The sequence below is a fragment of the Larus michahellis genome, chromosome 4 (genome assembly GCF_964199755.1).
Source record: "Larus michahellis chromosome 4, bLarMic1.1, whole genome shotgun sequence".
NCBI classification, from domain to species: domain Eukaryota; kingdom Metazoa; phylum Chordata; class Aves; order Charadriiformes; family Laridae; genus Larus; species Larus michahellis.
The window spans coordinates 48,837,830-48,865,251 of NC_133899.1; the positions used below are offsets into that span (position 1 = coordinate 48,837,830).

Below are 27,422 nucleotides of genomic sequence, written 5' to 3' on the forward strand. Positions count from 1 at the left end.
GATGGATTGTAGCTGAGCTCTTAATGATTGCTTCTCTTTCATTAGCTGTGGGTAGGAAGAGTAAGTAAAGGACTGCAAACATGTATTCATGATTCTCATTAGCAAAAATGGTACTGTGCAAATCAATTTCCATGGATCCTGCTAGGATGGGCTTTCTAATTAGTCCATCATTAGACAGCTAACTTCTCACCACTTCTCAGACATCAAATAGTCCATCACCCCAACACATCACCCGAGCTAACAAGGAGAATTTTAATGAAAGCAAGTCAAATTGGCTGCTACCACAGGAAGCACACAATAGGCTTTGTTATTAATCTTTCCCTACCCTCATTTCAATTCAGTACTTTAGTTTCTGTTCTTATAAACCTTTTGGTTTGCACCAATAATTTTTTTTAACCTCCTGTTACTAAAGAATAGAGCAGCTGCAACATGGAGGGGGAAAAAAAAAAAAAGCACTCAGATAAAACCCAAATAAGGCACAAGCTGAGATTGCTAGTGGGTATTTCAGAGCTTTCCCTCTTATGATGCTGAAGAGAAATGTCAGCTTGCTGCTTGTGGTTTTAAATGGAAGCAGCCCGTGAAAAGCATTTGGCTGATTGGCTCAGGAGCGTGGTTTAGATGAGCTTCCAGCATGGTCATCCTGCTTTACACAGGGCAGATGCTCCATTCCAAATGGTGGGGTTTGGGCTTGAAAAACCTATCAGCAGGCACAAAAAGGGAAACTCCCTTAAGATTAAAAGTGACTTGACAAACACATACACAAATGAATAAAAGAAATTTTCACAAAGATGAAAAATCCCTCGTCGAGCTGGGTAGTCATTTCAGTATTTGAGTGGCAACATCAGTATTTATATTTTTTTTAATTGAGGGAAAAATATTTAAAATAATAAATTCTACATGGACACGTTCCTAATTTGAAATAGCTGCTCCTGCCTGAAGGAAAATCTGCTGCCCTACTGTTCCGGCACAAGTCTGCTCATACCAATTTTCTGTTTCTCTGTATTTTGCCTCCCTTTCTTCTTTATTACCAGGGACATTTACATGAAACAGCATTTTTGCTTTTAAGAGTTCATCTGTTCCTGCTGCTTATCCCCCCACCTGAAGTCATAATCCTCCGTTTGTGACGACATAATAATTTCCACTGCAACCAATAGTGATGCCACAAACAGAGGATTATGACTTTAGGTGGGAAATAAACAGCAGGAACAGATGAACACTTAAGAAACAAAGATCCTGTTTTCATGCAAATGTCTTTTGTCATCAAGAACAAGGTTAGAGAAATGCAGAAAATATATGATAAGAGCAAGCAAGCAGAATGGGTACTAAAGAGAAACTCTCAGCAGTTTCCAGAAGGCATTCAGCTGCTCTTTCAAATTAACTTCCTACATAACTAGGAATTTTAAATGTTTCTGAAACGTAGGTAACTTTGTATTTGATTGAATTGCCAGCATAATGTGATCTGAGTTATTGACGTCTTCTCACCAGCAGGACTAGTGCACTTTGCCATGGGGGTTCATGAGTGGATTTTTAAAAAAAAGAAAAAGGGGGGCCGGGGGGGGATGATGACAGACAAGGGGGGCAGGAAAAAAAACCACATCAGAAATAGTACCAAGACAGGATCCTGATGTCAAAGCTCAGCTGGGCTATTTTTCTCCCCCTTCTCCAAAACGAAAAAATTCTCCAATTTCAGAAGTATCGCTAGCTGAATAAATATTCAGGTGATCCAAACAGTGGGAGCAGCAGCAGCAGCAATTTGGTTTTTAATTTAGTTTGGATCAATTTCGTGGCTGTTGCAGTTATAATTAGAGGGCTGCAACGAATGGTGAAGCTCCCCCTAAATTTAGTCCAGACACAGCCTATAAGATGCTGTCCGAAAGGACACACCTAACAAAGCAGGGCAAATATTTTTCCTGTGGTTAATGAATGGATAGAAAAAAAATGAATCGTTGAAGAAAAAGAAACATCTGAAATTATCCTTCCTCCTGAAATAAAACCAACTCCTAAGCAAAACAATTTAAGAAAAATTATCAATTTTTTTCCCCCTTTTTCTTGCCTTAAGATGGCATGCATTCTAGAAATAAATCTTCACAATTAGAGGCTCAAAATCATTTTCTGTGTCAAAGGAAATTTTAGGTTAATTCTGTTTGTTTTCAGCTCAGTCACTGAATTTAACACGTGGACAGTCCTAGAGTCTACATTAAGGAGTTCAGTGAACTTAATGAGGCTCACACCGTAAGAGTTTTAGGGATATTTCATTTCGTCCAAACCAACCCTGCCAATATAGTGTAAAACTGATGTGCCCATAACACCACCACAGTGGTGATCAGAACCGCTCTCCTTCTCCATGAGTCGGAGAGCCGTTCTTCTCTCCCCAGCAAAACTTCCAGAAATGGGAGGGGAAGGGAGGCGGGGGGGAGAGTGTGTGTACGTATTTATTTATTTTACTAGATTAAGGCTTACTGTGAACTGATTTCCCAGCTGGGACTTTGGACTACGTGAACCATTTTAGGTTCTCATGTGCAAACTGGTATGCCTGTCTACCGCCTGGAACATGGCCATGACACATGCCAAGAGTACAAGGAGAAAGGGACAGGGGTCTCAGCACTCTGGTAACTCATGTTAAAAGGTCATCTCACGTCCCGAAACAGATTCAAGAGACTGAAGCATCTAACACTAATATGACTTCTCATTTGTTCTTTAATTTTTACTTTTCAAAGATGCAGAGACCTTGGCTCAGATCCATCCAGCCTAGTTTTAAGCAGTTGACTGAAGCCCTGAATCAAAGGTCCAATCTTCCTAATCTTCCTACACAAACAAAACTTCCAGAAGATGATTCACCCCAAGTTCTGAATCACCCTGGTGAAGTGCCTCACTGACTGCGGAAGAAGCAGTGTGACGTACGTTTATATGAGTGATGTCTACACGTACACACCACTCAGCTCTCCAGTTCCCCTTCTCTTCCCAGGCAATCTAATTCCACCCCACAAAACTTCTTGCCCATTCAGCCATACAACAGGTGATCTATGATCTTCCAGTGTCAGCAGAAAAGTTTTTCAGCCTGACACTCGCAGCACTGCGTTCAGAAAACCATTCAATGTAGTCTTTACTGAGAAGCAGGAAAAAAAATTGTCCTGCTATCATATTGTCAGATTTCCTAACCATCTGTCTTAAGGTCTCATTTCTGAGACTATTTTAAATTAATTTTAGACAAACTATACCTTTATCTTCTGCTTCTTATTGCGTAAAGTTAGGTTGTTTTGGTTTTAAAGTAGTATTTTACTGACCTAATTGAAATTCGGAAAGAAAGGATCCCAGAAAAGAGGGAAAAAGAAAGTAAAAACAAATGCGCAATTTTTAAAGGATGTCTTCCTGAAATGTACAGTGGCTCCTTTAAGCCAGCAACAGTGCTGGATGAAGCATAGAAATCAACTCTCCAAAAACTGGTCTTTAATAATTAAGTTACATAAATTGAACATAATTAAGTTATACCAGCTGGGCATGTGCTATGTGTATTTGAACGATGAGGTCGGCAGTAAAAAGCAATACAGAATAGATGTTAAGGTAATTTCTATACAATTTTCCACTTACACTGAATGTGCCAAGATATTCAGATTGTAAAAGGGTCTTAAGTAAGTGCAAGATGCTAGTTTATATTTAAAATGCATTTAATGGATCAAATTAAAAAGTGAAATATGAAAAATTAAAACATCTCTCCACTATTGTCAGTTTGATAAAATGGAAAGGAAGACGGACAATGAAACAATTTCACTCTCAAATTTGCTTGCAGTTTTTGATGTGACCCCAAGCCATTATTCTCAAATCACCCTTCTATGGAGGAAAATTACCCATTCTTGACAGTCTCTAAAAGTCGGTGTTCTTTATAAATAGAGTATTTTTGCTACTAGATCTTGTACAGAATTGTAGAGAGGAATTTGGAACCAGCAGGATAATTTACACTAGTTTACATTCTTGAAAAGACATACGGTTTACAAGATGTTTCATCCTTAAAAGCACTTGAGAAAGATCTGCAGTCTAATATAAACTGCAGAAAAAAAAAATCCAAACCCACAGGGCTGCAAGGAATCTTAAGAAGTCAACTAGTCCACCTATTGTTCACAGAAGAATCAAAGGTTATGTTTTTCCTGAAAAAAACCCAACAACAGGTAAGAACAACATCCAACGATCAAGAGTTCACAGTATCCCAACCTACTCCACTATTTGACAGAGGTGAGAAGTCAAGCTAGCCAGCATGTTAGAAGTATTTTCCCAACTTGAACCTAACTTACTAGAGCAGTTTAGAGCTCTTCACCACTTCTTCTAGCCACTCCGTGTGCAGAGTTCAGGTTTCTTTTCTTTCTTCAGCAGCTTTTAAATGTTTGAAGATTATTCTTAAGATCATAGAATGGCTAGAGTTGGATGGGACGCTAAAGATCATCTAGTTCCACTCTCCCTGCCATGGGCAGGGACACCTCCCACTAGACCAGGCTGATCAAAGCCCCATCCAGCCTGGCCTTGAACACCTCCAGGGATGGAACACCCACAGCTTATCTGGGCACCTTATTGCAGTGTCTCACGCCCCTCACAGTAAAGAATTTCTTCCTAATATCTAATCTAAATCTACCCTCTTCCTCTTCCAGTTTAAAAATGTTACCCCTCATCCTATTGCTACACTCCCTGATAAAGAGCCCCTCCTCATCTTTCCTGTAGGCCCCCTTCAGGTACTGGAAGGCTGCTGTAAGGTCTCCCCGGAGCCTTCTCTTCTCCAGGCTGAACAACCCCAACTCTCTCAGCCTGTCCTGATAGCAGAGGTGCTCCAGCCCTCTGATCATCTTTGTGGCCCTCCGATCATCTTTGTGGCCCTCCTCTGGACTTGCTCTAACGGGTCCGTGTCCTTCTTATGTTGGGGGCTCCAGATCTGGATGCAGTGCTCTAGGTAGGATCTCACCAGAGCAGAGTAGAGCGGCAGAATCACCTCCCTTGACCTGCTGGCCACACTTCTTTCGATGCAGCCCAGGGATGCAGTTGGCTTTCTGGGCTGTGAGCGCACGTTGCCAGCTCACATTGAGCTTCTCATCCACCAACACACCCAAGTCCTTCTCCTTAGGGCTGCTTTCAATCCATTCTCCACCCAGCCTGCATTTGTGCTTGGGATGGCCATGACCCATGTGTAGGACCTTGCACTTGGCTTTGTTGAACTTAATGAGGTTCACACAGGCCCACCTCTCAAGCCTGTCCAGGTCCCTCTGGATGGCATCCCTTTCCTCCAGCATGTCGACCTCGCCACACAGCTTGGTGTCATTGGCAAATTTGCTGAGGGTGCACTCAATCCCACTGTCCATGTCACCAACAAAGATGTCAAACAGCATTAGCCCCAGTTCCAACCCCTGATGAAAGCGTCTCTCCTATCTTCTCTTCTTTAGATTAACCAGACCAGATCTTTCAGTTCTCTTTCAAACACCAAGTCATCCAAGGTTGATCATCCTCATTGCTCTCCTCTGCACTCTCTTCCACTGCTTCACCTCCTCCCTGGAGCATGCTCAGAACCAAACACCACACTCCGGTTGAGGTCTTGGGGATTATTTCATGTCTCTTCTTGTATACATCCTCCGACATCCTTCTCTGCAAGTCTGACACTTCAACTTAGGTGATTCACAGACTAAATGCTAACATCAGATCTTTTTTCTACAAAACGACTCACTAGCCAGTTATTCTGTACTCTGTGTTCATGCATTTTATGCACTTTATTATTCAAGTCTAGGAAACTGCACATTTCCTTACATGGTGTCATTCCACCTTCCTCCCAAACCACTTCTCCAATCTGCCAAGATTATACTCAGTTCTCACTGTGTCCTTCAACATATTTGCAATCCCTCCCAATTTTGTACCATTTGCAGATTTAGTAATTATAATCCAGACGAGAAAAGGAAGAGCATTAATGAAAGCGCTGAGTAATACTGGTCCAGAACTGACCCTGCGGATTGCTATCTCCCCCTATCTGAGAGTGAATTAACAGGTACAGCGAGTGGACTACTTTACCACTCTTCATACTGGAGACTCACCTCTCAGGAATCTTCTACTTTATTTCCCAAAACAGATCTGTAACAGACACTCAAATTGCTCCCAAAATAATACCCAGATACTATTAAACACGTTATTGAAATTTATATTGGCAGAGACAAATGGAGCAATCAACCAACTCCTCACCAGAGGACCTGTCTCAAGCTTTATCTGAGAATGTATGTGTATATATGAGCAGATGTATCCACACATACAAGGCAGTTAAAATGAACACACTATTAACAAATGCAAGCGTTGAAAATTTTGACAGGCACCACAAAATCCAGTGCTTTAATCTTTCTATAACCTGCAAAACAGGGATTATGAATACAATTGCACCATGTTCATTGTACATTAACTTTTCTACTCCTTGAGAAAGACGAGGACGGGCTTGTCCTCAAGTGAATCCAGGCATTTGATTATGTCCATAGAAATGAAGTATTTTGACAGCCTTCATCAAGGAGATGTCAAATAAATATTATACATGCATCCATCATTACTACAGTTGTTGTTTTGATATTATCTGACTTTAGAGAAATTGAGAAAAAGGTGTCACCACTTCTTCAGAAGACGAAGTACATTAACTAATGACAGTGCTTTACTGAGACAAGTCCTTGGTAAAGTCTGCTAAAGTAGATGTTTGGTGATCACCTACAGAAGAACCAAACACAAAACTTGGGATACCAAATGCTGTTAAATTTAGGACTTTAGATCACACCGTTACAAAGGAAAAGTAATTTTATTTGTCCTGGAATTCTAAAACTTATGACATTTTTTTTTCTTCTTTTTTTTTTAACTCAGGAATGAATCTAGCTCATTAGAATTACTAACGCCACGTATTTTTTCAGTATGGTGACAGTCAGGGAAAGAAAAGACATCTTCTAAAACAGAATGGCAACAAAAATGTTAGACGGACACCTATCTGTCTCCCTTAGAAACCCAACAGTATTGCTCTAATTTGCTCTCAATAACTGACCGTCAGTTAATCTTTTTACAGGAGAGGTTTATGGCCACTAGCTTCTATTGATTTTAAAGTTAAGAATAAAACTGGAAAACAGCCACATGCAGGACACTTTCCAAAAGTGTATCACAAGTAAGGCCTTTTGCTTCCCAGCTTAATCTCTGCAAATTTATGTACTGAGAAAAGCTAAAAGAAAGTCCTTGGTAAATCCACAACAGTGTAAGCGTGGCAGTAAACTGCAGTAACTGCAGCAAAAACTAGCCCTACTGAGGCACTGGGAGCTCTTTGCCTTAAAGAGGATTTCACACATTATAAGCTTCTTGAATCGAAGAGGAAATCAATGTTTACCACCCATAGCAACATATGGAATTAGTTCCCATCCAACCTCTGAAAAGCCATTTATTTTCTACCGTTGAAGGAGCTTTACATCTCAGAAAGTTAGAATACATTGAGTAAGGTCTCCAAATAATCTTTAATCCTCTATCTCAAAGCCTTCTGTCTACCTCCACAAGCTACATTTGGGTGAATAACAACTTTTCTAAAGGAGAATTGTATGTTGTAAAAGCTTGTTTTTTAACCAACTAATAAAACTGGAACCATTAAGGAAGGGGCCTTCGCTTTCAAGGGCTAATACATTGGAAATGTGACTCCCCCCGTAATAATCACTAGAAATTAATGGCTTCATCATTTTTAATCAAAATACTTAATCTGATAACAGTCAAAAACTACATTTCCTGTGAATGAGAATCAAAAACTTGGGAAGAGATGCAATATAAGCTACTACAAATACAACAGAGAAGCTTACCCATTAATAAAGCTAACACTGCAAAATCCCTTTGCATTTACTTCTCTACCCCATTTTATGTTGCTGTTGTCATTTATAAACTTGTGATACATTACAAACTTACAGCAAGTCAACAGAGGAAACCAGCTGAATTTAGATACAAATGACGGAGGAGATCACAAACATGCATTGAGCTTTCTGTCACAGGGCAGGGTTACGAGGGGGGAGGGGGATTGTATCTTTCCATTTTAACTGCATGTCATAAAAGCAGAGATTAGAAAACAAACCAATTTAGTGTCTTCCCAACTAATAAAGTACTCAAATTCTGGAAGACTCTTTCCAGTACCACTGTTAAACGCCCCAAGGGTAAGCAGACATCAGGTTCTCATACACCTGACGAGTCACTGAAAGTTATTCTCTCTCCATTACCACCACATCCCTTGCTCCTCTGTTTATCACAATACATACACGATGGACTATGTTTCGGGATTGTCTAAATTTGTAGTCGATTCACCACAAGCAAAACGTTACTGATACTAACACACCATCTGACAAACCACACACAAGCTTCCAGACTGGCTAGTTAGACAGGTTCAAATCAGAAACTCACCTGGCGTCCCATGCGATCAGCCCGATCTCATCAGCCACTCATTGCCATAAGCCAGGCAAGGAACACATGAGCCAACAGCCTGAGAGCTATGGCTGCACCAAGGGCTCAAAGCTTCAGTTCTTCAGTGTAATTTTCACGTGAAATCTTGAAATAATTATTTATATTTAAGATCTCTTTTGCTGAAGGTCCTCCAATTTTTAGCCTACTTCTTAAAATTCAGATGGGGATTCTGCAGCTTGATAAGCTTTAACTTCTTCATCTGTTGAATGGAGAGTTCTGGATACGGAAAGAAAAAAATACTCAAAAAACCTCTTCATGTCTACTTTAATGGACTAGACCACTCTTCCTGTGAAAACTACTGATGTTCAATTTAGCATGATCAGATTTGTTTTAAAAAAATATAGAGATTTATGTTTTCATTTCCAAATCATCTTTACTGGGAACAAAATAGCATGGCAGTATTATTGGGGAATGCTGTATTATTAAAACTATAAATCCGTCCAAAATGAAAATAAGTCATCTTATTTTTTTTTCAGTGTTGAAAATGGTAAAAATGGTTTCCTAAAAGTTCAGTAGACAATTTAATACCTTATTCGACTAAAGTAAGTGTTCTGCTGCCTTTGTTGCTTGTGGAGGAATAATGGGTACTCTAAAAGATGTACGAGTCTGGAAAGCCAATGTTCAACTCTTCTCCAGCAAAGCGGTCAAACTCATGTCTTAAAACCAGCATGTGCCCAAAGTACCCCAGCTTTAACTGGATTTAAATGCTGTCTGAAGCATCCAATTAGCAGGTCTGCTTTCCTAAAGCATCACTGAAGCGACCCAACAATTAAAAGGTGCTCATATACCACACCAGAAGATGAGATCAGAATTTAAGTAATGTTCCTAAATTAATAATTAAATTGTCCACAAATGAATGAGGGTTAAGGGCATTTTTCTGTTTGGGGTTTTGTTTGTGCTGTGTTAACTGTGACAAAAAAAAAAAAAAAAAAAGTCTTCCTACTACTGAGTTCATTTAGGGCAAAATTTTCAGAGACGTGCATCCACAGCATGTGTGCGTTACTGCGCCTAATTAGAAAAACAATCAATCAACTGCTGCTCTTGCTCAGAAAAGGTACAGCAAAATTCTTAGTCTAATTTCCAGCAGAAGAAAACCAAAAAGGTACATTATGATGGTCACTCCTCCACCCACCCCTAGTTCTTTCAAGATATTCTTTCATACTTCCCTTCCTCCAGCTGCACGTGAAGATAACTCCTTCTCTTTCTCTTTCTATTTTTTTAATATATACGTGTGTGTGTGTGTGTATAAAGAAGCTTTTATTATTATATATATTTATTTAAAAAAAAAAAAGTCTATCACTTGTTATTTATTACTCTGACACACTTAGGCTTTACCATTACTTTCATTTAAATTACACAGCCAGGGAAGAGCATGCGTATTAGCAAGACACCCAACCCTTTGTTTCAGTCCTGCCCAAGAACTCAAGCTGGGGGAGCTGCCGTAAGGCAGCACACCTGCCCAGTTTCCACCAGTACCCAGCGCTGAGAAATCCCATTGCACATGGGGGCACCAGCAAGCAGGTCACAGACACCACAGCTTTATGGAGGTCATGGCAAAGGCCTCCATCCCACCAAAGGAAAAAGAACAAAATATTTACATGTTAGCTCTCTGGCTTGGAAGAGATGAAGTACACACACACATTGTTTCCTACGCAGTAAATGGACACCGATTCAAAATCCGAATGCTTTAAGTAAATGGTTCAGTGTGCACCAAGGTCAAACGCGTCTCTGTTGTGTGACCACTTCAACGCGATTTGCAAGCTCGCCTGTGCCTCCGTGATAAGCTCCAAACACATCCTAACCTTCCTTCCAGCACCTCTTCAGTGTTTACACCCCCACTGCTTCAACTGCTGCTCCAGAGCCCCCCGCCGAACCTCTGGTAGGCACCTCTTCCTTTTCCTTTACAACATGTCCTTTTTCTTACTGCTGGTTTTGATGGTTTTCCTTCCTCAGGTTTCCCACTCTGAAAGCAGCCTGCCCCTTTGTTTTCTCCTAAACTCCTTATCCTTCCGGCTGGCTGCAGAATGAGGAAGCAAAGAAATGGAAGCAATAATGTATCATAATTTAGCAATGGTGCAGCTGGTGTATAGGCTCAAGAGCCGGTATCTGTCGCACGTCTACGGCAAAGATAGAGAAAATATTTTTTCTTGTCACTTTCTCATCCAGTAGGTGAAAAATACCGATACAGAAAAGGTTGAAATGCAAGGAGAAAATAAAGACCAATATCAAAAGGCAGCAAATATCTGTAACTCTGTCCCAAGCACTGACGTAAGGGATTTTGCAGCATGAGGAAGAAACAAAAACACATCTGCTAACTTTAAGTTGGAGAAGCTATGAAGCAGATTTGTTTCCATTTCATCTCCATATGATTTGGGTGCTCAGTAGGCATCTGTGTGTGCTTAAGGACAGATTTGCAAATGAGCAGTGTTTTGACCTTGGTAGCACCTGTGCGGAGCCCAAGCAAAAGCTACTCCGCATTTACTCCAGCATGTGAGAGGACATGATTTGCTGTCATCACAAGCCTCCCACTCCAGTCTCTCATTCTCTCCTTGCCAGAGACCACACGCTGATTGCTCAAAGCAAGGAGATCGGAAGGTAAGACACCAGCTTGTTTTCAGGACAGATATGCAGTATAAAGGCAGCAAAAAAGATATGAGCAAATCAGTTAGGAAAGCTTACTCAAACAGCTGCAGAGAGATAGAGACTAGCCGGCTGTAGGAGCTCAGGAACGGTGGGAGCAGAGAGGACAGAGGACTCCAGTCTAACCTCGCTGGTCCTTTCAAACCTGGGACTGAAGAAGGACCCCTGCCAAAACTTTTCTAAATCTCCTCTCTTGTTTTTGAAAGCAAACCTGTTGCGAGCAAGATAAAATTCTGTTTACTGCTCTGGCCTCCGCCTTTCCCCCTGTGGGGCAGGAGGGCATGGGTTTGAGCACATGCATTGAGTAACAGTGCGGATGGCAGACGAGGCTCCAAGACGCTGGAGGCCGTAGCCCTGACAGGGTGGCCTCCAGGGAGAGAGCTTGGGCAAGTGCTCCAGGGGAACTGCTGCCTTCTCACTTCCCAGCTCTCAAATGCCGTATGTACTGCGGCCATTCATTTCTGAATATTGTTCCAGGCACCTGTAAAGTCTCATGTGAAATGTTGTACCCCCACTCTGGTCATCTACATTCAAAGAAGAGGAGCTTAAACTTCAAAGTTGCAAAGAAAGGTTACAAGAATGATTAGAGAAATGGAGTCTCTTTAAAAGAGAGAAATGTCAAGATTTTCAAATATGGGAAGGGTAGACAGATAAAGAAGCAGGCAGGAAGATGAATTACAAACTATTTCAATCAAAGGGCAATGTTTCAGCTGGAGACCAAGTATTTATACAATGGTTGCATCTAAGTGGTTGCATCACACTGGAAGTCAAAATGAACGTGGACTCTAGAATGAAGCTCTGCAATGGTTTTCCCATATTTATAAGGCAGAAAGGGAGCAACTTGTGGTGTTTGAAGACACCATACAAAGCTGATGAAAGAAACAGTTTAAGTGACTGGCTCTCTGAAGAAGGCTTGAAACAGGACTGGATCAGTTTGTTTCCACTATTTTTAATCTTCTACAAATACTAGATTTAGATCTTCGTGAATCATTTGGAGAACTCTAAACAGAAATCTTCCTCCTCCCTGTCCATGCTTTCTTCTCTTTCAAAGCCCTAGGGAGCAGCCACAGATAGGCAGAAAGTTGGGTAGGATGTGTTGCTCTTCTTAGGGCAATTATATGGACAGCAGCCCAAGTGATGTGCCCTGCTCATGTTTGATCTTAAATCATTTACGAAAATTTGGTGTGGCAGGAAACTCTGTACTGTGCCACTGCCTCATAGCCCAGTCAGAATGCTAGGAGGTGTTTTGCTTTGTTTTTTGGCATCCCCTATAATGAGGTATAAAGATCAATTCCAAGGTTAATCTACAAATATTATCTAATACACACTATGCAAATGAATAGGCCTAAGACACTAGCAATATCCTCAAACTCTCCTGCTCTGCACTACGTAACATTATAGTTGCACTATCTGATCTTTTATTACAGGTTATCAAACCATACTACATTGTTAAGAAGCACACCATCACCCATAATATGTGGAGTTCATATTCTGTGAATACTTCTAGGCTTAACACAGTTGTTGCTGTTATGGAGGAGCACACTCAATGACCCAATGGTTCCTCCTAGCTCTATACTCATAAGAATATACAATAACAGTGATAATGCAGTGCGACTTGAGAGTCCCTAGCTAACAGTTACTGTGACGCCGACTCTCCTTTTTTACAGCATGTGCTATGTGGAGGTGTTAAAGCAAAGCAATTTAAGTGCTACTATACATTTAACAAGATAAAAACAAGCAGTGAACATTACCACTCTCGATGCATCACTGGAGTTCAAAGGCTTTTCATTATCCAGCATATTTCACTTACTTTTACCTAGATAGTTTTAGAAGTGCCTTTCAAATCACATCCTCCTCTATTAGAGATATTCAAAAGCAATCCTTCAGTTTTCTTTTAAAGGCTGTACAGCACTGAAACACATGGATGTAGTCATCTTGGTGATGGGCATGACTCCCACAAAGCAACACTCCCAGGGCGCTCACCAATTTTATTTCAAGTTCACACATGCAGTATCTGGCTGTTTAGTGGAATCTTCCAGCCGCACCTGCGTACACTGCAGGGAGAGCTGCTACTTCTGTTAGCAGATGGCAGCTGACCATTTCCCTGTGTTGTCCAAATGGGAACCAAATATCCACAACAATGACTGAAATTAGAACAATTTTACAGGAAGCATTGGAGAATTAAGTTAAGAAATAGCTACAGAAATGACATTTAATTTCCTGTTCACTTCTCTTCCCAGCTTTCACTTACACATGGTGTTTCCAACGAGGTTTTTATAATTCACACAATAGGGATGGTCTAGCTTTAACAGGCCATGGGTCATTATGCTGCAGAGCACACCTTTGAGGAAGGCTTCTGGTTCCTCCTCTCTCCTCTTCTTCCAATACTGCTTTAAAGGAGCATTGCCTGAGAGGGTCTTACACGCTTCCCCTGGGAACTGAACTATATGGCTTGTGCATCTGTCTGGGAACCCCCCAGGGCCACTCCTTTCTGCAGGCAGCTAGAAGGCATCTCTGTCCTTCCACAGAAACGGCAGGCAAAGTCTTTGCCTGAGATCAGTAACTCAGGAGAAAGCCCAGGTTCCTTTACAAAAAAAAAACCCGGTACTCACGTAAGGAAAGTATGCCATCACCCTTCTAGGATAGAAGCTGCACTAGCTGGTGTTTGTTTTCAAAGGCCTTGGAGAAACCTGACTCGTGGAAATGGTCAAAGCCAATCCTTTGTCAGGAAAAGAAAAGCACATGCTGTGAAGTTACAATTAATAACACACAGCATTTCTCATGTTTGTTGCAACTTACTAACACTCATTAAAGCCTGGGAAAACTCTGCAATGTCTTGTGGGGATTAGGCAGCTAGGGTGAGATTTTTTTTGTTGGTAGTGGTTTTTTGTTTGCTTTGTTTGTTTAAATTGAAAGGTGGAGCAGCACAGATGAGGAATATACTTGGACATAACTTGTCCAAAATCTGATGACAGAGAGGGGTTTTGAGAACAAGTCCCCAAACCTCACTTCGGTGCTCAAATCACAACCACCCCACTGGAGACATGAACATTTCTATACTCTGCTTGTGCTCTAGCACCAAGTCCACTGTCCCTACAATATGCGTGGTCCGCACGATAAAAAGGAACAAGGGGTCAGTACCAGTACCAGCCACTTGCATGGCAATGCTTGGTTAGCAAGAAAACTTTAAAAAAAAAAAACACACCAAAAAAACCCAAAAAACCAACCAAACCAAAAAACTGCACAGACTAACAAAATGTGTCTATATTTCATCGATCTACTCAAGGTAGAAATTATACCTCTGAGACCTCACCAGGTAGAAATCAATTTAGTTAGTCCCCCAAAGCAGGGCAAGAGGGAGGAATCAGTGCTGCAGGCATACAGGCTCCCTAAATTGTTCCATTAATGCATTTGCTGGCTCAGTCTAAACAACCCCTTCCCCAAAGTCGTGAGACTTCAGATATAATGAAAAGAGGCAGCCATGAATAACGTAAAAACCACACAGAAACAGACACAGGAAGACAGAAAGATATTTACAGTTTTGAAGGTAAAAGATAATAGATGCCAAGGTAACAGCCTGACAATATCTTCAAAGTGTCTTTGGAGAGGCACTAAAATACACTATTCAAGATGTTAGCAAGAACATAACTCTGGAGAGATCTGAGTCTTGCTACTATGAAAAGCTTCCAGAGTTAGAAGAATGAGAATACGGCATGCTCTTCAAGGCAAGAGTGCAAGCACCTACTCCTGGTTAAATATTCAGAAATAAAATAGATAAGCCTTCATAAATATTCAGTAGGGACAATCTTGCACACCACAAGGACTTGGGAGAGCGTAGATGACTAGCCATGTCTTCACTACCTCTTATAACTGCCACTAAATTAGGCTCGAAAAATCTAACCAGAGCTGAAGTGGGGACATCTATGGAAATATTCCAGCACTGATACAAAAAAAGCCTACCTGGAGCAGTAAGAGGTCATTTAGCTGATTTGTAGGCTGGATGGCTCTAAACCACTTCCTCTATTTATCTACAGGAGAGATGCAATATGGACAGGGGCTATGCAAACCTTAGGGAGTGAACAAAGAACAGTATTTTGGAACTAAAATTCAGCTTACTTTCTCATAAAGCCCTGTTGCAAATGGCACTGCTAATAAGATGGATGACTAATGCTGGGTGACTCTGGTAATTGGTAACTAGATCTGGGATAGGACGGTTCAGAGGATAAATCGCTCTCAGGAGCATGAAAACCTTTGGTTTCAGACCTTACTTTCCACATATTTCCCAAGAGACGCTGGACAAAACACATGGTGTCTCACAAATTTAAACAGCATTTAGTGTCACAGATACTCAATTCATCTGATTATGAACTTCGTCCATTTGTTTAATGTTTAGGTTATGACTGAGCTTTTTGGTTATCATACTATCATGAGCCTTTCATACCCTCCCTTTCATACTCATTGACACCACCCACCCACCCCCCAAGAGTCTGGGCATTGCTTTGGAAATTCTTACGTAGCATTAACTTTGTTATATTTCTGGATCAAAACAGAAACTATGGAAGTGACTAGCTACAGCGTGTTCCTTGGTGGCATTGTCTCTCTTCTAGAGAGGATTATACATGCTACGTATAAGAAGCTTTGAGCCCTAATGAAGTATAAGAAAATTGAAAAGAATTGGAAATAGTTTCTCAGAGAACCACCTTAGCTTTAAGCTGGCAAAGGTACATTTCACAAAGGATACCCAGAGGCTGCATGCACTGCTGAAGTCAGTGCTGTAAACAACTGGCTTGAGCTAGCACAGCTTTGTGCTCGGAGACAAAGGACCTTTAAAACACTGTCGTTTCTTAGGGCAAAAGAGTTCCTATGCATTTAACAAGGCTATATACTGGTCATGATCAGTTGACCTGAAGCTCTCTTATCAGTAGCGTTCAGCAGTGTAGATGGGACTGTTCCAACTCAATACTTTTCCTGTCTGTTCTTGCCAAACTGGCTGGTATTCCCCAAGACCTTGATTTCCCAGTTCAAGCAAAACCCCAGCTCGAAATCTAAAGCCTGGCAAGTAAACTCACACATCCTGTGCTTCAGCACACAACAACTGCAGATTTATAAGCTAATTCTCTTGTTAAAAGCACGAAAGACTGGCTCCATGCGGTTAGGACTCAGCCTTATGGATCACACCATAAAGACAACTACACAATTCCCAGCTGACTTCACATTCTTTTCTGGCTCCTACTGAATGGGAAGTGAGGATTGCCCAGATCCCATTTGTTTATGCAGCCCTCATTTACACTTGGACAGAACACTTTGATGCCCAAGCTTCCTCTATGCTTGCCCCCCCGCCTTTTTTCTTTTTTTTGACATCTCATGAATTTTTAAAGTTAGAATTATTTGCCTGCAACACCTGAGTACCCATTTGATTACTTCTTTTTTATAATGGCAAGTGTTTGAATAAACTCCAGTGGGAGCTAGTGACACAAGAGGGGTTAAACATAGAAGAAAAAAAAAGGGTGATTTTTTTTTTGTTTGCAGACATAGTATGGAATAACAATTTTATTTGGCAGAAAGATACTCTAGCACATCAGAATATAAAATCTAACTCCTTCCTATAATTTAATCCAAGCTTTTCCATTACTTCAAAGAAGAAATTAATTTAACCTGAGGATAACTAAACAAAGCATTTCAGACTTCTGCATTACAATTGCTACTTACTGTGCGCCACCAAAAATATCAATGCAATAACTCTCCTTGTAGAAAAGGCACAAAACCAAGAACAACCCTGGACTACACAGGAATTACCTCGTTACACATTATTCTGGTCAACAGAAACAGGAAAGGAAAGCCTGCAAAAGTGGTTTATTGTTACTTCCATTCTGTCTGCTACAGAACATCCATTTTATGAAGTGTTTGCATATGTTCTCCTACAACCTCAGCTGGGCCTCTGTTTTCTATAGGCTCAGAGAAAGCCATAGCGGTGGCATTGAGGCAGAGTCTCTGTATTGTTCCATAACAGAAGCACACTTGTACAAGGAAAAACATAATTCCCACACGTTACCAGAGGAGATGTTGAAAACTTCTGCAATTTGGTTATCCAGTTGTTTTGTGTTGTGACCTACTAGAACTAAGAGGTTTTGGGTGGCATTTGGAATTAGAAAATGAAGTCGAGAATGATTCACACAGAAATGTCTGGTCTGTTACCAATTAATTATCAAGGGCTGCCAACACATGACTGACTTTACATCAAGATACAATCAAAGGCCAACCACCACTCATTAACTTCTAAAGATTATCAGCAAACAGGAGGCAAAACATGTGACAACAAATAACATTTGTGAACCTCAATTTTCCCACTCTAAGAAATCCAAACCACCGTGGTTTTATTTGTTTACAAGCTTTTGAAAAAAAAAAAAAACAAAACTATTTTGCACATCTCAGCAGAAAAGAAGATCACAGCCTCCAACTCCACCTGCCAGGGCCACCTGGAGTAGAGCTGCAGCACTAGGTTGGGTCAAGGCACGGAAGCAGGAACTGGACAAGCTCTGCTCCTACCCCACCTTTCTGACAACACGAGAAAGCTGCCCAGCTACGTGCTGTAATGCTGAACCCAAAGCACAACCGAACCAAAGATTCTGTTGCACTTCAGTTTCTGTCAAGAGGAAAATACTTCGCTTCACTGCGACAATGCGACTAAACGCGTACTTATCAAACGCTGGTATCACAGTAATATTACAGAACAGCCCAGGAGAAGAAATTATTTCTGACCTGACCATAAGATTTGCATTATATGCAGTACTTAAGACATAGTCTCGGAAAGAATGAGAAAAAGCAAATGCACTAAAGCAGATGTTCTGTGGGAAATTGCAGCAGTATGTGAACATGTTACTAAGCAGTATCATAATACAGATGAACAGAGGAAATGGCTAAAGGTTGTCTTAACTAAAGCATTTTTTAGAACATGAGTGCATCACTTCATGTTCTTTTAATGTAGTCTATGTATATGCAGTATTTATAACAAATATCAGTGGGACAAAATAATACCCATCTTAGAACATCAAAATATTGGTTGGCATAGCTTAGAGCATGATTTATTTTTTTTTCTTCAAGTACTGTAGGAAAAGGAAAGAATGAGAAAAGGGGGAGGGAAAAGTTGAGAAGGTGGCACAGGTTCTTCACAAACAAGCCTCTCCACTCTTTGTACAGAGACTTCAGTAGGAAAATATTTATAAAACTAATATTTAAATAACTAGAGGATAAAACTGAGCAAAAAGCAGCACTGTGTTCACAAGGACTGTCAAAAAGCCTTGCATGCCTTCTTTTGGTAAAATTACTGCACTAAGTGAATGAAAGCAATCCAATAGATGCCATTTTCAGCAGCCGCAGGTCAAATGCATGCAATACTTTCAATTAGCAATGTATGAAGTACATCTTTTCGTCCCTTGTCCTTAGCGGATGCTTCATTCTCACTCGCCTACCTTGTGTCAGGACACACCTTTTCAGAAATAACAGCAGAGATCAATACTAAAAAACATGAGAATACGGGTGTTGCACTCAACTGGCTGGCATTTAGACTTACAAATATTTCTCCCCAGAGGAGCCTATCTAATTTCTGTCCTATGGAAAACTGCTGTTTTTCACATGGAAGCAATACCCTCAGAGGCAACACACAGCTGTTTCAATGGTATTTAATTTACCTGAGAGATGAAGAGTGTAAAAAAACCTGAATCAGAGACGGAGACGGCGCCAAGACTACAAAACATGATAGATGTAAAATAAATTCAAGGCTGTGCACTAGAAGTTTTTCTTCTCGTGAGATGGATTATTAGGAATACAATGGGGTTGGCAGCAATTTATTCATCTAGTATGTGCCCTTTTTATAACTTTCTCCTCTCAGTGCTTTGCTCTTCACTGTGTCTTTAGAGCATGTCCTTTCAAGGAAATTGTCAGAGCTGACAAAGCTGACTTGCCATCTCCAACCAAACACAGCAAGAAGAGTCTATACACTTCTCACTTCTTTTCTTGAGTAATCTACAGAAAGCCTTTACACATAGTATATGATAGATATTTTTATACAAGCATATTTTAGTCTATGAACTTGCTTTCATGAGTGCTAAAAGTCGCGCAGAGAGGAGGCAGATGCTGTTAAAACCTTCAGACAGAGCTCGATGGCATACCTCAGCTCTGACCTGCAGCCCAGACAGCTACCACAGTTCTGACCCCCTGAGTTAAATTTATTCCTGTGACACCTTCTCTTATTCTTGGACTAGAAAAAGCTGTTGAAGGCCAATTCTAGTCCACTCCTCCACCACTTCTTTGACATTGTACATCACACCTAATTTGCAAGCTCCTCAATCCTGTTATTCCTCTCCTGAGACTCATTTCAGCAGACTGATGTAGTGCTGAGCTATGTACTACCTAGCAACACAGAGTATGTTGCGAAGTAAAACCAATTAAGATCTCGTCTAGAATCACCAATCTCATTTCGGCTGGAAAAAAAAAAAAAAAGCATTTCATATCAGATGCTGCACTTCCAACACATTACTAAGAAAATGGCTATAAGAAAGTGAAGATTTGAGGGTGGGGGTGGAAGCATGCATAAACTGCACCTAAATTCATAGTTTGGGTTTTGCATTTCTGCTGTTACTAGAGGAATACAGCTTCAGGATAACTACAAAGAAATACCATTGGTGTGCACTTTTCAGACCCACAGTATTCTGGCTGCCACTGTAAACCCATGGCCCACTGCACTGATCTTGCAGCTTAGCGTGAAATCTGTTGCCCTTTTTCTTAAATACAACAGATCCTGCAGGGTTTGGGCAAAGGATTCTTTCCGTATCACTAGACTGTTTTCTGCCTTAAACAAGCTGAAATAAGACAGTTAAACACAATAAGCTATTCCAGCAGCTCTTCTGCAGATCAAATGTCAGACAGATGACTGTACCACTACTGGGTTCCCCAGAACACTGACCTACCTGGTCTCATGCTAGCACATACTTCAACTATTTAAAGATTTTATTATTATCTAAAATACTCAGACATAGGATTTCTTCTGCAAAAAAATTTCAAATTACCATCTACTATCAGCATGTCCCTATCCACAACTGTTACCATTTCAGCTTGGATATAGCCACTGAAAGTTTATGGATATTTTAAAAGTATCATGAATAATCATTAATGCAGAGACCCTTTTCTTCTGATAGTCATTATAAATTCAAATTCCAACAATTCCAACAACTGCCAAGCTCACTGCAGTCTCATCTTAAGGGAAAGCAGAGACAGAACTGACTGTCCCCAAAGAGTTATCCAGACAGCTCGCCTTTATAAGGTTGTGACAGAAGTGACAGAGCCAGAATATTTTCTAATAAGAAAACAGAAGCTTGAAATCACAAAATATACTCAGTGTTTGGTGCAGTCATTACTGAGGAAGAGGAAAACAATAGGATTTTGATTGCTGTATAAATCCACTAGTCACGGAAGACAAAGAGAGGGAAGATATGTAAACAAAACATAAAATGTTTTAATTTTTAGCTCCTAAACCAGGGATTGCCGGTCCTGAAGCTTGAGAAGAAAGTTTTGGCTATTCTCTTTACAGTCTCAAGGATCCACACTGCCAACATGCTGTACTGCCCTTTTAGACAAGGCGTTAAGAGATTTCTAACTACAAGAGGAGACACTTACTCCAAGGACCAATAATTTAACAAGTCCCAAGAGGCCATCTCATCATTTTATACAGAAGGTTATATGGCCCTGCCTGATACAAACAAGGTACTGGACTTGCACATTATGATGCAGGATGAAGATACAAGAAAGAAAACTCATCCATATGCATTTTTAGGAAGAGCTAGAAGATGTCAGGCTTCTTCTGAAGGCTGTTCACAGGTGTCAGATTGTAAAAATACTAAGTCATTGATCAATTTTATGATTTTATAATGGGAGTATCACAGATGAGTTAAAACAAAGTGTCTGTATCAAACACCAGAACTACCGAAGTGAATGTTCATAGTTACGGTAGGCCAGCACCATTGCTTTCAACAGTCTCTTTCCTGTTGCTTCCCTAAGGCAGAGAAAGAATCAATGCAGAAAGTAAAAGCCTAGATTTTCACCTTTTCAAGTTTAAAATAAAAAAAAAAAAAAAATTAAAAAAATCACTTGAGCTCTCATCTACTTCTGTGTGCTTTGTCAGAATCCTAAAATTCTATCAAACTCATTTACATACCCAATGTTTGACAGTGCTTGTCAGCATTTGGCAGCCAGTAGGTTCTGAACCTTTACCATCGGCTATTAACAGTGCCTAAGTTGTAATAGTTAAACTTCAGAAAAGAAAGCTAAAACTGTTTTTCATAAGTTTGGACTCAAAAAAAGAAAAAAATATCTTTCCAGAGTCCTCAGAGTATGGGCTCTTTACAAAGCAGTCCGTTACCTACTTTTGACAGCTGAGAAGGCAATTTACGCAACTGAGTTTCACAAAGGAGCCGACAAAGTTGATTCTGACGCAAAAGAAATTAAAATGTAGAGACTTGAAGTCCTGATTGATACAGTGAATTGAAAACAGCAGCCAACTTAGCTGACTGTGCAAGACACTCTGCTTAAACAACACTTCAAGTCATTTTAATGAACATTTCAAGGCATCACCACCAGCAGCAAGCAGCAGGAGCCTTGCAAGCGATACGGAATCCGTTAAAACTCTATTTATATCCTACCTGTAGAGTGACAATATAATCCCATTCTTGCTTTGTACTGACGCTTATTACAGAGACAGTATTATGTGACCACAGATCAGGTTGTCACTGGACACTTGCATGCAGTTGGAATCTTGGAAAAGGTAAAAAAGATTTGTTTTTCCCTCAAAAACCATTGCTTTTATTTTAAATTGGGTTATTTAATCACTGCTGCTGCAAGAGCCCAGATAAGACTTATTTTGATAGAAATGTACTACCACTGTTCGTAAGGTCGATTTTCAGATAAGACACAACCTGAAGGAGTTTAGAATCCAAGTGTACGCATAACTGAACATCAAGAGATCCTATGCAATAGAGACTCACAAAACAGCGGAAAGACACACCCTAGAAAAGAAGATGGCAAAAAAGCTCTTACGAATTTCATTCTGTAACAAGACCGAAATCTCGCAAGTGTAGATTGTAGCCTTTGAACAAAGGAAGATAGTATCAAATCTACTTCTGATGCAATCAAGATCATCACAAGTTAACCCTTAGTGAGAGTAATTAGCTCAAAAGTGGTATCATTATGAAACCAACATTCTGTGAGATTACTAAATCAAACCACTTCTATGAACACTGGTTAAAAATACCCAGGACTGTTTATAATGCTTAACAGTAGGTCATGGAACTGCAGCTGTACAACACCCTTATGCAGTCAACACAAGGAGACGAAGAGTCTTCCAGGAGACAGCCCAGAACAGTTACATCAGGCTCATGCTTTATTGTCTCCCTCGAGAAAACCTTCCTCTTTCCTTCCACTGACGGTACAGAGTCAAGGCAGATAAGGCAGCACAAAGGCAAGAAAGCTAATTTGTTACTTAAGACGACAAAGTTCCATCTTAAAAATCTCGTATTTGCCAAATACCAAAACATCAGGACAGACATACATTGGTAGCATTTCGGAAGAGACATGCACATAAATTAGAGATGGCCACAGCTTGAGGAGTTGGGCAAAACTAAGACAGAAGAAGCCTTTGTTTTCCTATCTTTGATTATTTTTTTTAGATTTCACCTGCTTCACAGGTGCTCAGAGCACAAGCACTTTCCTTGGTAGCGATAATCACCCTGTATTTTGGCAGCCAGAGACCATGCTGTCATGAGAAGTCCCCAGAGAGCAGCATGGTACATGGGAGCATCTAGAGGCTGCAAAAAGTCAGCATGTACTTTACTTGTCTGTCTTCTTGGGGTTCAGTGATTTGTTAGTTACAGACAAGCTGTGACCTTCAGAATTAAAGTTCATCATTGCATCTGATATTTCTCCTATGGGAGGAGCTTGGAAGACCTCTTGGGTGAAAGGTCTTGCATATTTGTCTGAAGATTCTATCCCTTTTTGCAGTTTGGCTGCCAGAAGCAGTAACTTGAATCTGACTGGTGAACCAATGCTTGGTATCATAATCGGCAGCTACCTGTTTTTGGGGCTAATTTGAAAAATTAATGAGCAATTTCTCTGCATAGAAGTCAGAATGAATATCATCAACTGACTGATTACAATGCGTTTTCCTTCCCCTCACTCACAGCTCTCCCAACACTACAGTATCTCCTTAAAATGGTAGCATGATGTCTTCCACTCCAGCTACTGAAAAAAAGTGATCCAATGTTCACATGAACACAGACTGTGAATAAGCAAAGGAGGATGCACTTCGTTGTAAGGTGCAAAGACAGAAGTAGAATCATTAATGTGTGCTAAAGCTCTTATCATAGGTATCAGCAAGAGAAACAAGAATAATATGGAAGCAAGGAACAAATTACAGTTTATAAAAAAATACGGCCATGAACTTCTAATATTGATTTCTAACAATGCAGTAAAGCAGATTTGTAAGCCTATATGCGATACAAAAGCCAGTGCCACCTATTGTGCTAGATATTGCTACAACCCTCTACTCTTCAAGACACATGTGGGAAGTGTTGCTATCGGTACTCGCATGCACATGATCCCATAAAACAGAACTACGTAGAGTTTTTAATAGATCCCTGTTAGGTGGCTGCAGCCTTGCCCCTGCAGAGAGCTGGGGCACAAGAAGCTAATCTGCTCTAGTTCAGCTCACAGGAGGTTCTGTATCAATGGAATTTTTAAGAGATACAAATTAAAATTTATGTGTGCTCACCACTGAATCATACATCTGCCCCAATACGTACCAGGGACTTTGAGAGATCCAACAAGGCTGTTCCACAAAAGCATCAAAATCACGTATTTTTGACTTTAAGGAACAGCACTTACCTTTACAGAAGAAGAGAGAGAAAAAAAAAAAAAAGGCGTGTTTGTGTTCAGCCTACTGACTCTACTGACTAAAAATCTACAATGCAACAAATGCAGTAGGTTTCGTTACAGCATATGTTCCACGGGACCTAAGTATGACCTGAAGCTCTCCAGTATTTCATGGGCAAGCAGAGCAATGGAGTATGGTCTCACCTGTGTATTGCCTTTGCTTGTGGGTAAGCACTTCTGGAAACAGGTGTGAAAAGGAACGCTGCATCCAGTATACAGATTTCTTTAATGTGAGCTTCTAGAGTCAGCAGCAGCAACGATCTGGTTGCCACATGAATGCAGATAATTCTACAAGAGAAACAGAGCTGCAGATTAGGGGAGAAGAAAAGATTGAAAGCTTTCCTTTGAAAGCTGTCCCTAATCTACTTGTTCATGGAGGAAGAAAAATTAAAATGCAGCACACGAAGTCAAAGTTGTACTTTGGTACTTTCCCCAGTGTGTTTTGAACTTGAAACAGCGGTTGTTGGACAGCTTGTCTTCACTCTCCCCAGTCTTTGGTAGTACCATCTCTGATTATACTGTCTCCTTTAACCTCTTTACTTCATATCTCCTTCAGCTTTTGACAACGTCCCTATTTAAGTCATAGCAACAAGCATGAGGTGTAGGAGGCCGTTAGACAATTGCTCAAGTCACTGCAATCATCTGTCCCTACACAGACCTGGAAAATCACCTTTGGATCCCTTAGTCAGTATATGTAGAGTTGTGCCCTGAAGTAACCAGGTCTCGAGAGCAGACGCATACCGAGTGATGCTCAAGCATCAGAAGCCACAGGATCTCAGGTTAATGGAACCTCTATTTTCACACACGCTGTGTCGTTATCACTTTCCTCCTTCATCTTCCTGTTAGCATGCAATAGCAAACAGCAACCTATTGGAATTCATAAAGTAAGTCAATCTTCAAATTCTTGACTCATTTGTGTAGACTTCACAGGTTCTGACTGCGGTCTCTGTAGGGAACTAAAGACCTGCACTCCATTCTATATTATTAAACACAAATACATAAATGCTGCCATTTGGTCTTAAAGTGATGATGGCACAGAAACTCAGTTATTTGTGTTGCTGCATAGAAAAGAGTTGTTTAACAGGTAGACACATGAAGCTGAGTTAAAGACTCCGCAGAAGTCTAAATTCACCATTTCCTCCTTGTATCCATTTAAACATTTTGGAAAATGGTTTGTTTCATGCTGTAATATATCTCCTTCTCCCAGATGAGAGATTTCAGGTTAGACAAGCAAGATGATTGCCTCAAGCATCTGCCAAGGCTTCTGTATATCCAAGCCTCCCACAGTTCTCCAAATATCCATGCCAAACAGCTGACTTCACAGTTGCTAGTTTTTGATTAGGTCGTTAGACTAGGAAATAGCTAGACAGACACACAGTGACCAGTTTCTTACAGGAAGAAATTTTTGGAAGAGCATTCAAACAAGGAAGAGGCCATTTACTGTCCAGAGGCAAGTAAGTAAGAACAACAGCCTGAGGAAATCACCAAGGCTAAGATGTGTCATGAGGCCATATGCACTGAGAAGATAGAAACAACTCACATAACATCCAAAGATCAAATCAAAATCATATTTTTCCATTTTTGTATCTGTCAGAACTAAAACAGAAGAATACAGAGAAATGGCAAAAGGGTAGAAACTGAAGACTTACCCATCCGTTTTATGCAGATCATAAGTTTCCTTCTTTAGTTAAACTATTACTAAACACATTCCAACAATCTTGCTGCATCCTACAAGTACAGGAGCATTGACAGAAAAGGCTTTTGTTTCCCTGAGAGAAACTGGCATAATTCTGTCAAGTTTAAACAAAAGAGTCCATCCTTAATGTGATATGTTTCTTAGCATAAATGCAAGGTAATGTTTATTTTGCCCAACTGAAGTATACAACTGTGTATGCAACCCATTTACAGAATTTTTTGAAAGCAGATGCTGGTAAGTATTTCCTATTTACAGTGCTACATAATTAGGTCACTTATTACAGAATCTTAACACATTTATTATTTTATTAAGGCTACTTTTAGAAATCCCAATCAAGAGGTATGGCTCAGTTAGTCAACAGCCATACAAGGACATTAAAAAAAAAAAAGAAAATGAGACTTACCATCACCCCACAGATCTCAGGCAACAATAAGATGATCTCAGATGGAAGAAACACAAAAAATAAACAACTACTCATCAGCTGGTTTAAGTACTCTCATTCTTAAAACAGGCTGGATTCTGTGACACTAGACTCTTGTATTCCCAGCTCAGCAATCATGACCTTCTGTATGCCACTCTGCTGTTTGTTTCTGTTTTCATATGTAAAAAATTGATCTACTTATCCTTAGCATCAAGCCGCTGATTTGACAGAAGCGCTGCAAGTATTAATTTAATGTTTGGGAAGTGTTTAAACACTTTCAGTTTGAAAGCGCTAAAGGCAGACAGAGGATTACATTACACTCTCTGCAGCTAACCTGCTTTTAAGGGAATATTAGGGTGGGGATTGCTTCTAGGCAGAGAACTCATACATTTAGTTTCAGCCTGAAAGCACTTCAAACATCTGAGCTAGAGGATAAGCCACTCACAAGGGAGATCTATAATGGAAAGGCTGAGCTGGAAGTACTACATAGCAATCCTGCTGGTAGATACTACCATCTTCAGACAAAGTCTTCCATGAAGACTGTAAAGAGAAGACGCAGTAAGTCACATTCAAGATGTACCTGTAACTATACAAGGCTCAGCTTTCTCACAAAAGCAACACATGGGAAGAAGGCTTAGCTTGCAAGGATTGTTATTAAAGTTTAGAGAAAAAGTACAATGCCCACAGTAAAGTCGTAAGAGAAAAAGTGCTTCCACCACGGCCAGAGAGCCACTTGAGAGCTTTAAATACCCTGCATTAATTTGCCACTTAATGAAGAGTTCTCTTTCATTAGACAGAAGAGCTACTCCTGTGTCCTTGCAGGAACAGAAAAAAAACATTAAAGAGCCCATTCCACCAGAACAATCTCCAAAACAAAACGTATTTTCAACACTAAATCAGAGCTCCCGTTTATTCTGAACAACAGAGGGAAAGCCCAGTTACAAATAGCTGTGATAAACCTGAGAATACAACTGCACTGCGCTCCTTTTAAAGTGCTGATTTACTCCACCGTCCCAAGCCACCTGCTTCAAACCTCCAGTGCTACATCCAGGCTGCTCTCAGCGGGAGGCGGAGTGGTGCCATACTGCATGACCCCAAGCGTGTACTGGAAGCACCCCACACATGACATGACAGTGCACTGGGAAATAAACAAGGCTATTAACAAAAATGGGCTACAACCCTTATTTAGTCTAACCTAGGGAGGTGAACAAAGAC

At 40.4% G+C, this 27,422-nt stretch overlaps 1 protein-coding gene across 4 annotated transcripts in view; it reads right to left on the reverse strand.

Moving 5' to 3' along the window:
* The window catches only part of LOC141742387 (transmembrane protein 263-like), a 206,575-nt gene that overhangs the window by 129,126 nt on the left and 50,027 nt on the right, over window positions 1–27,422 (reverse strand). Inside the window, exons 1-2 of one of the 4 annotated variants that reach the window (XM_074584561.1) lie at window positions 26,190–26,322; window positions 24,235–24,378 (exon numbers count right to left, since the gene is read on the reverse strand). The exons of 2 other annotated variants lie outside the window; for them this stretch is intronic. In XM_074584561.1, coding sequence (XP_074440662.1) covers window positions 24,235–24,298 — 64 coding nt within the window. In that variant the 5' untranslated portion in view covers window positions 24,299–24,378; window positions 26,190–26,322. Of the gene's footprint in view, window positions 1–24,234; window positions 24,379–26,189; window positions 26,323–27,422 lie in introns of those variants that run through there. One more of the 4 variants, XM_074584560.1, reaches the window with a different exon arrangement.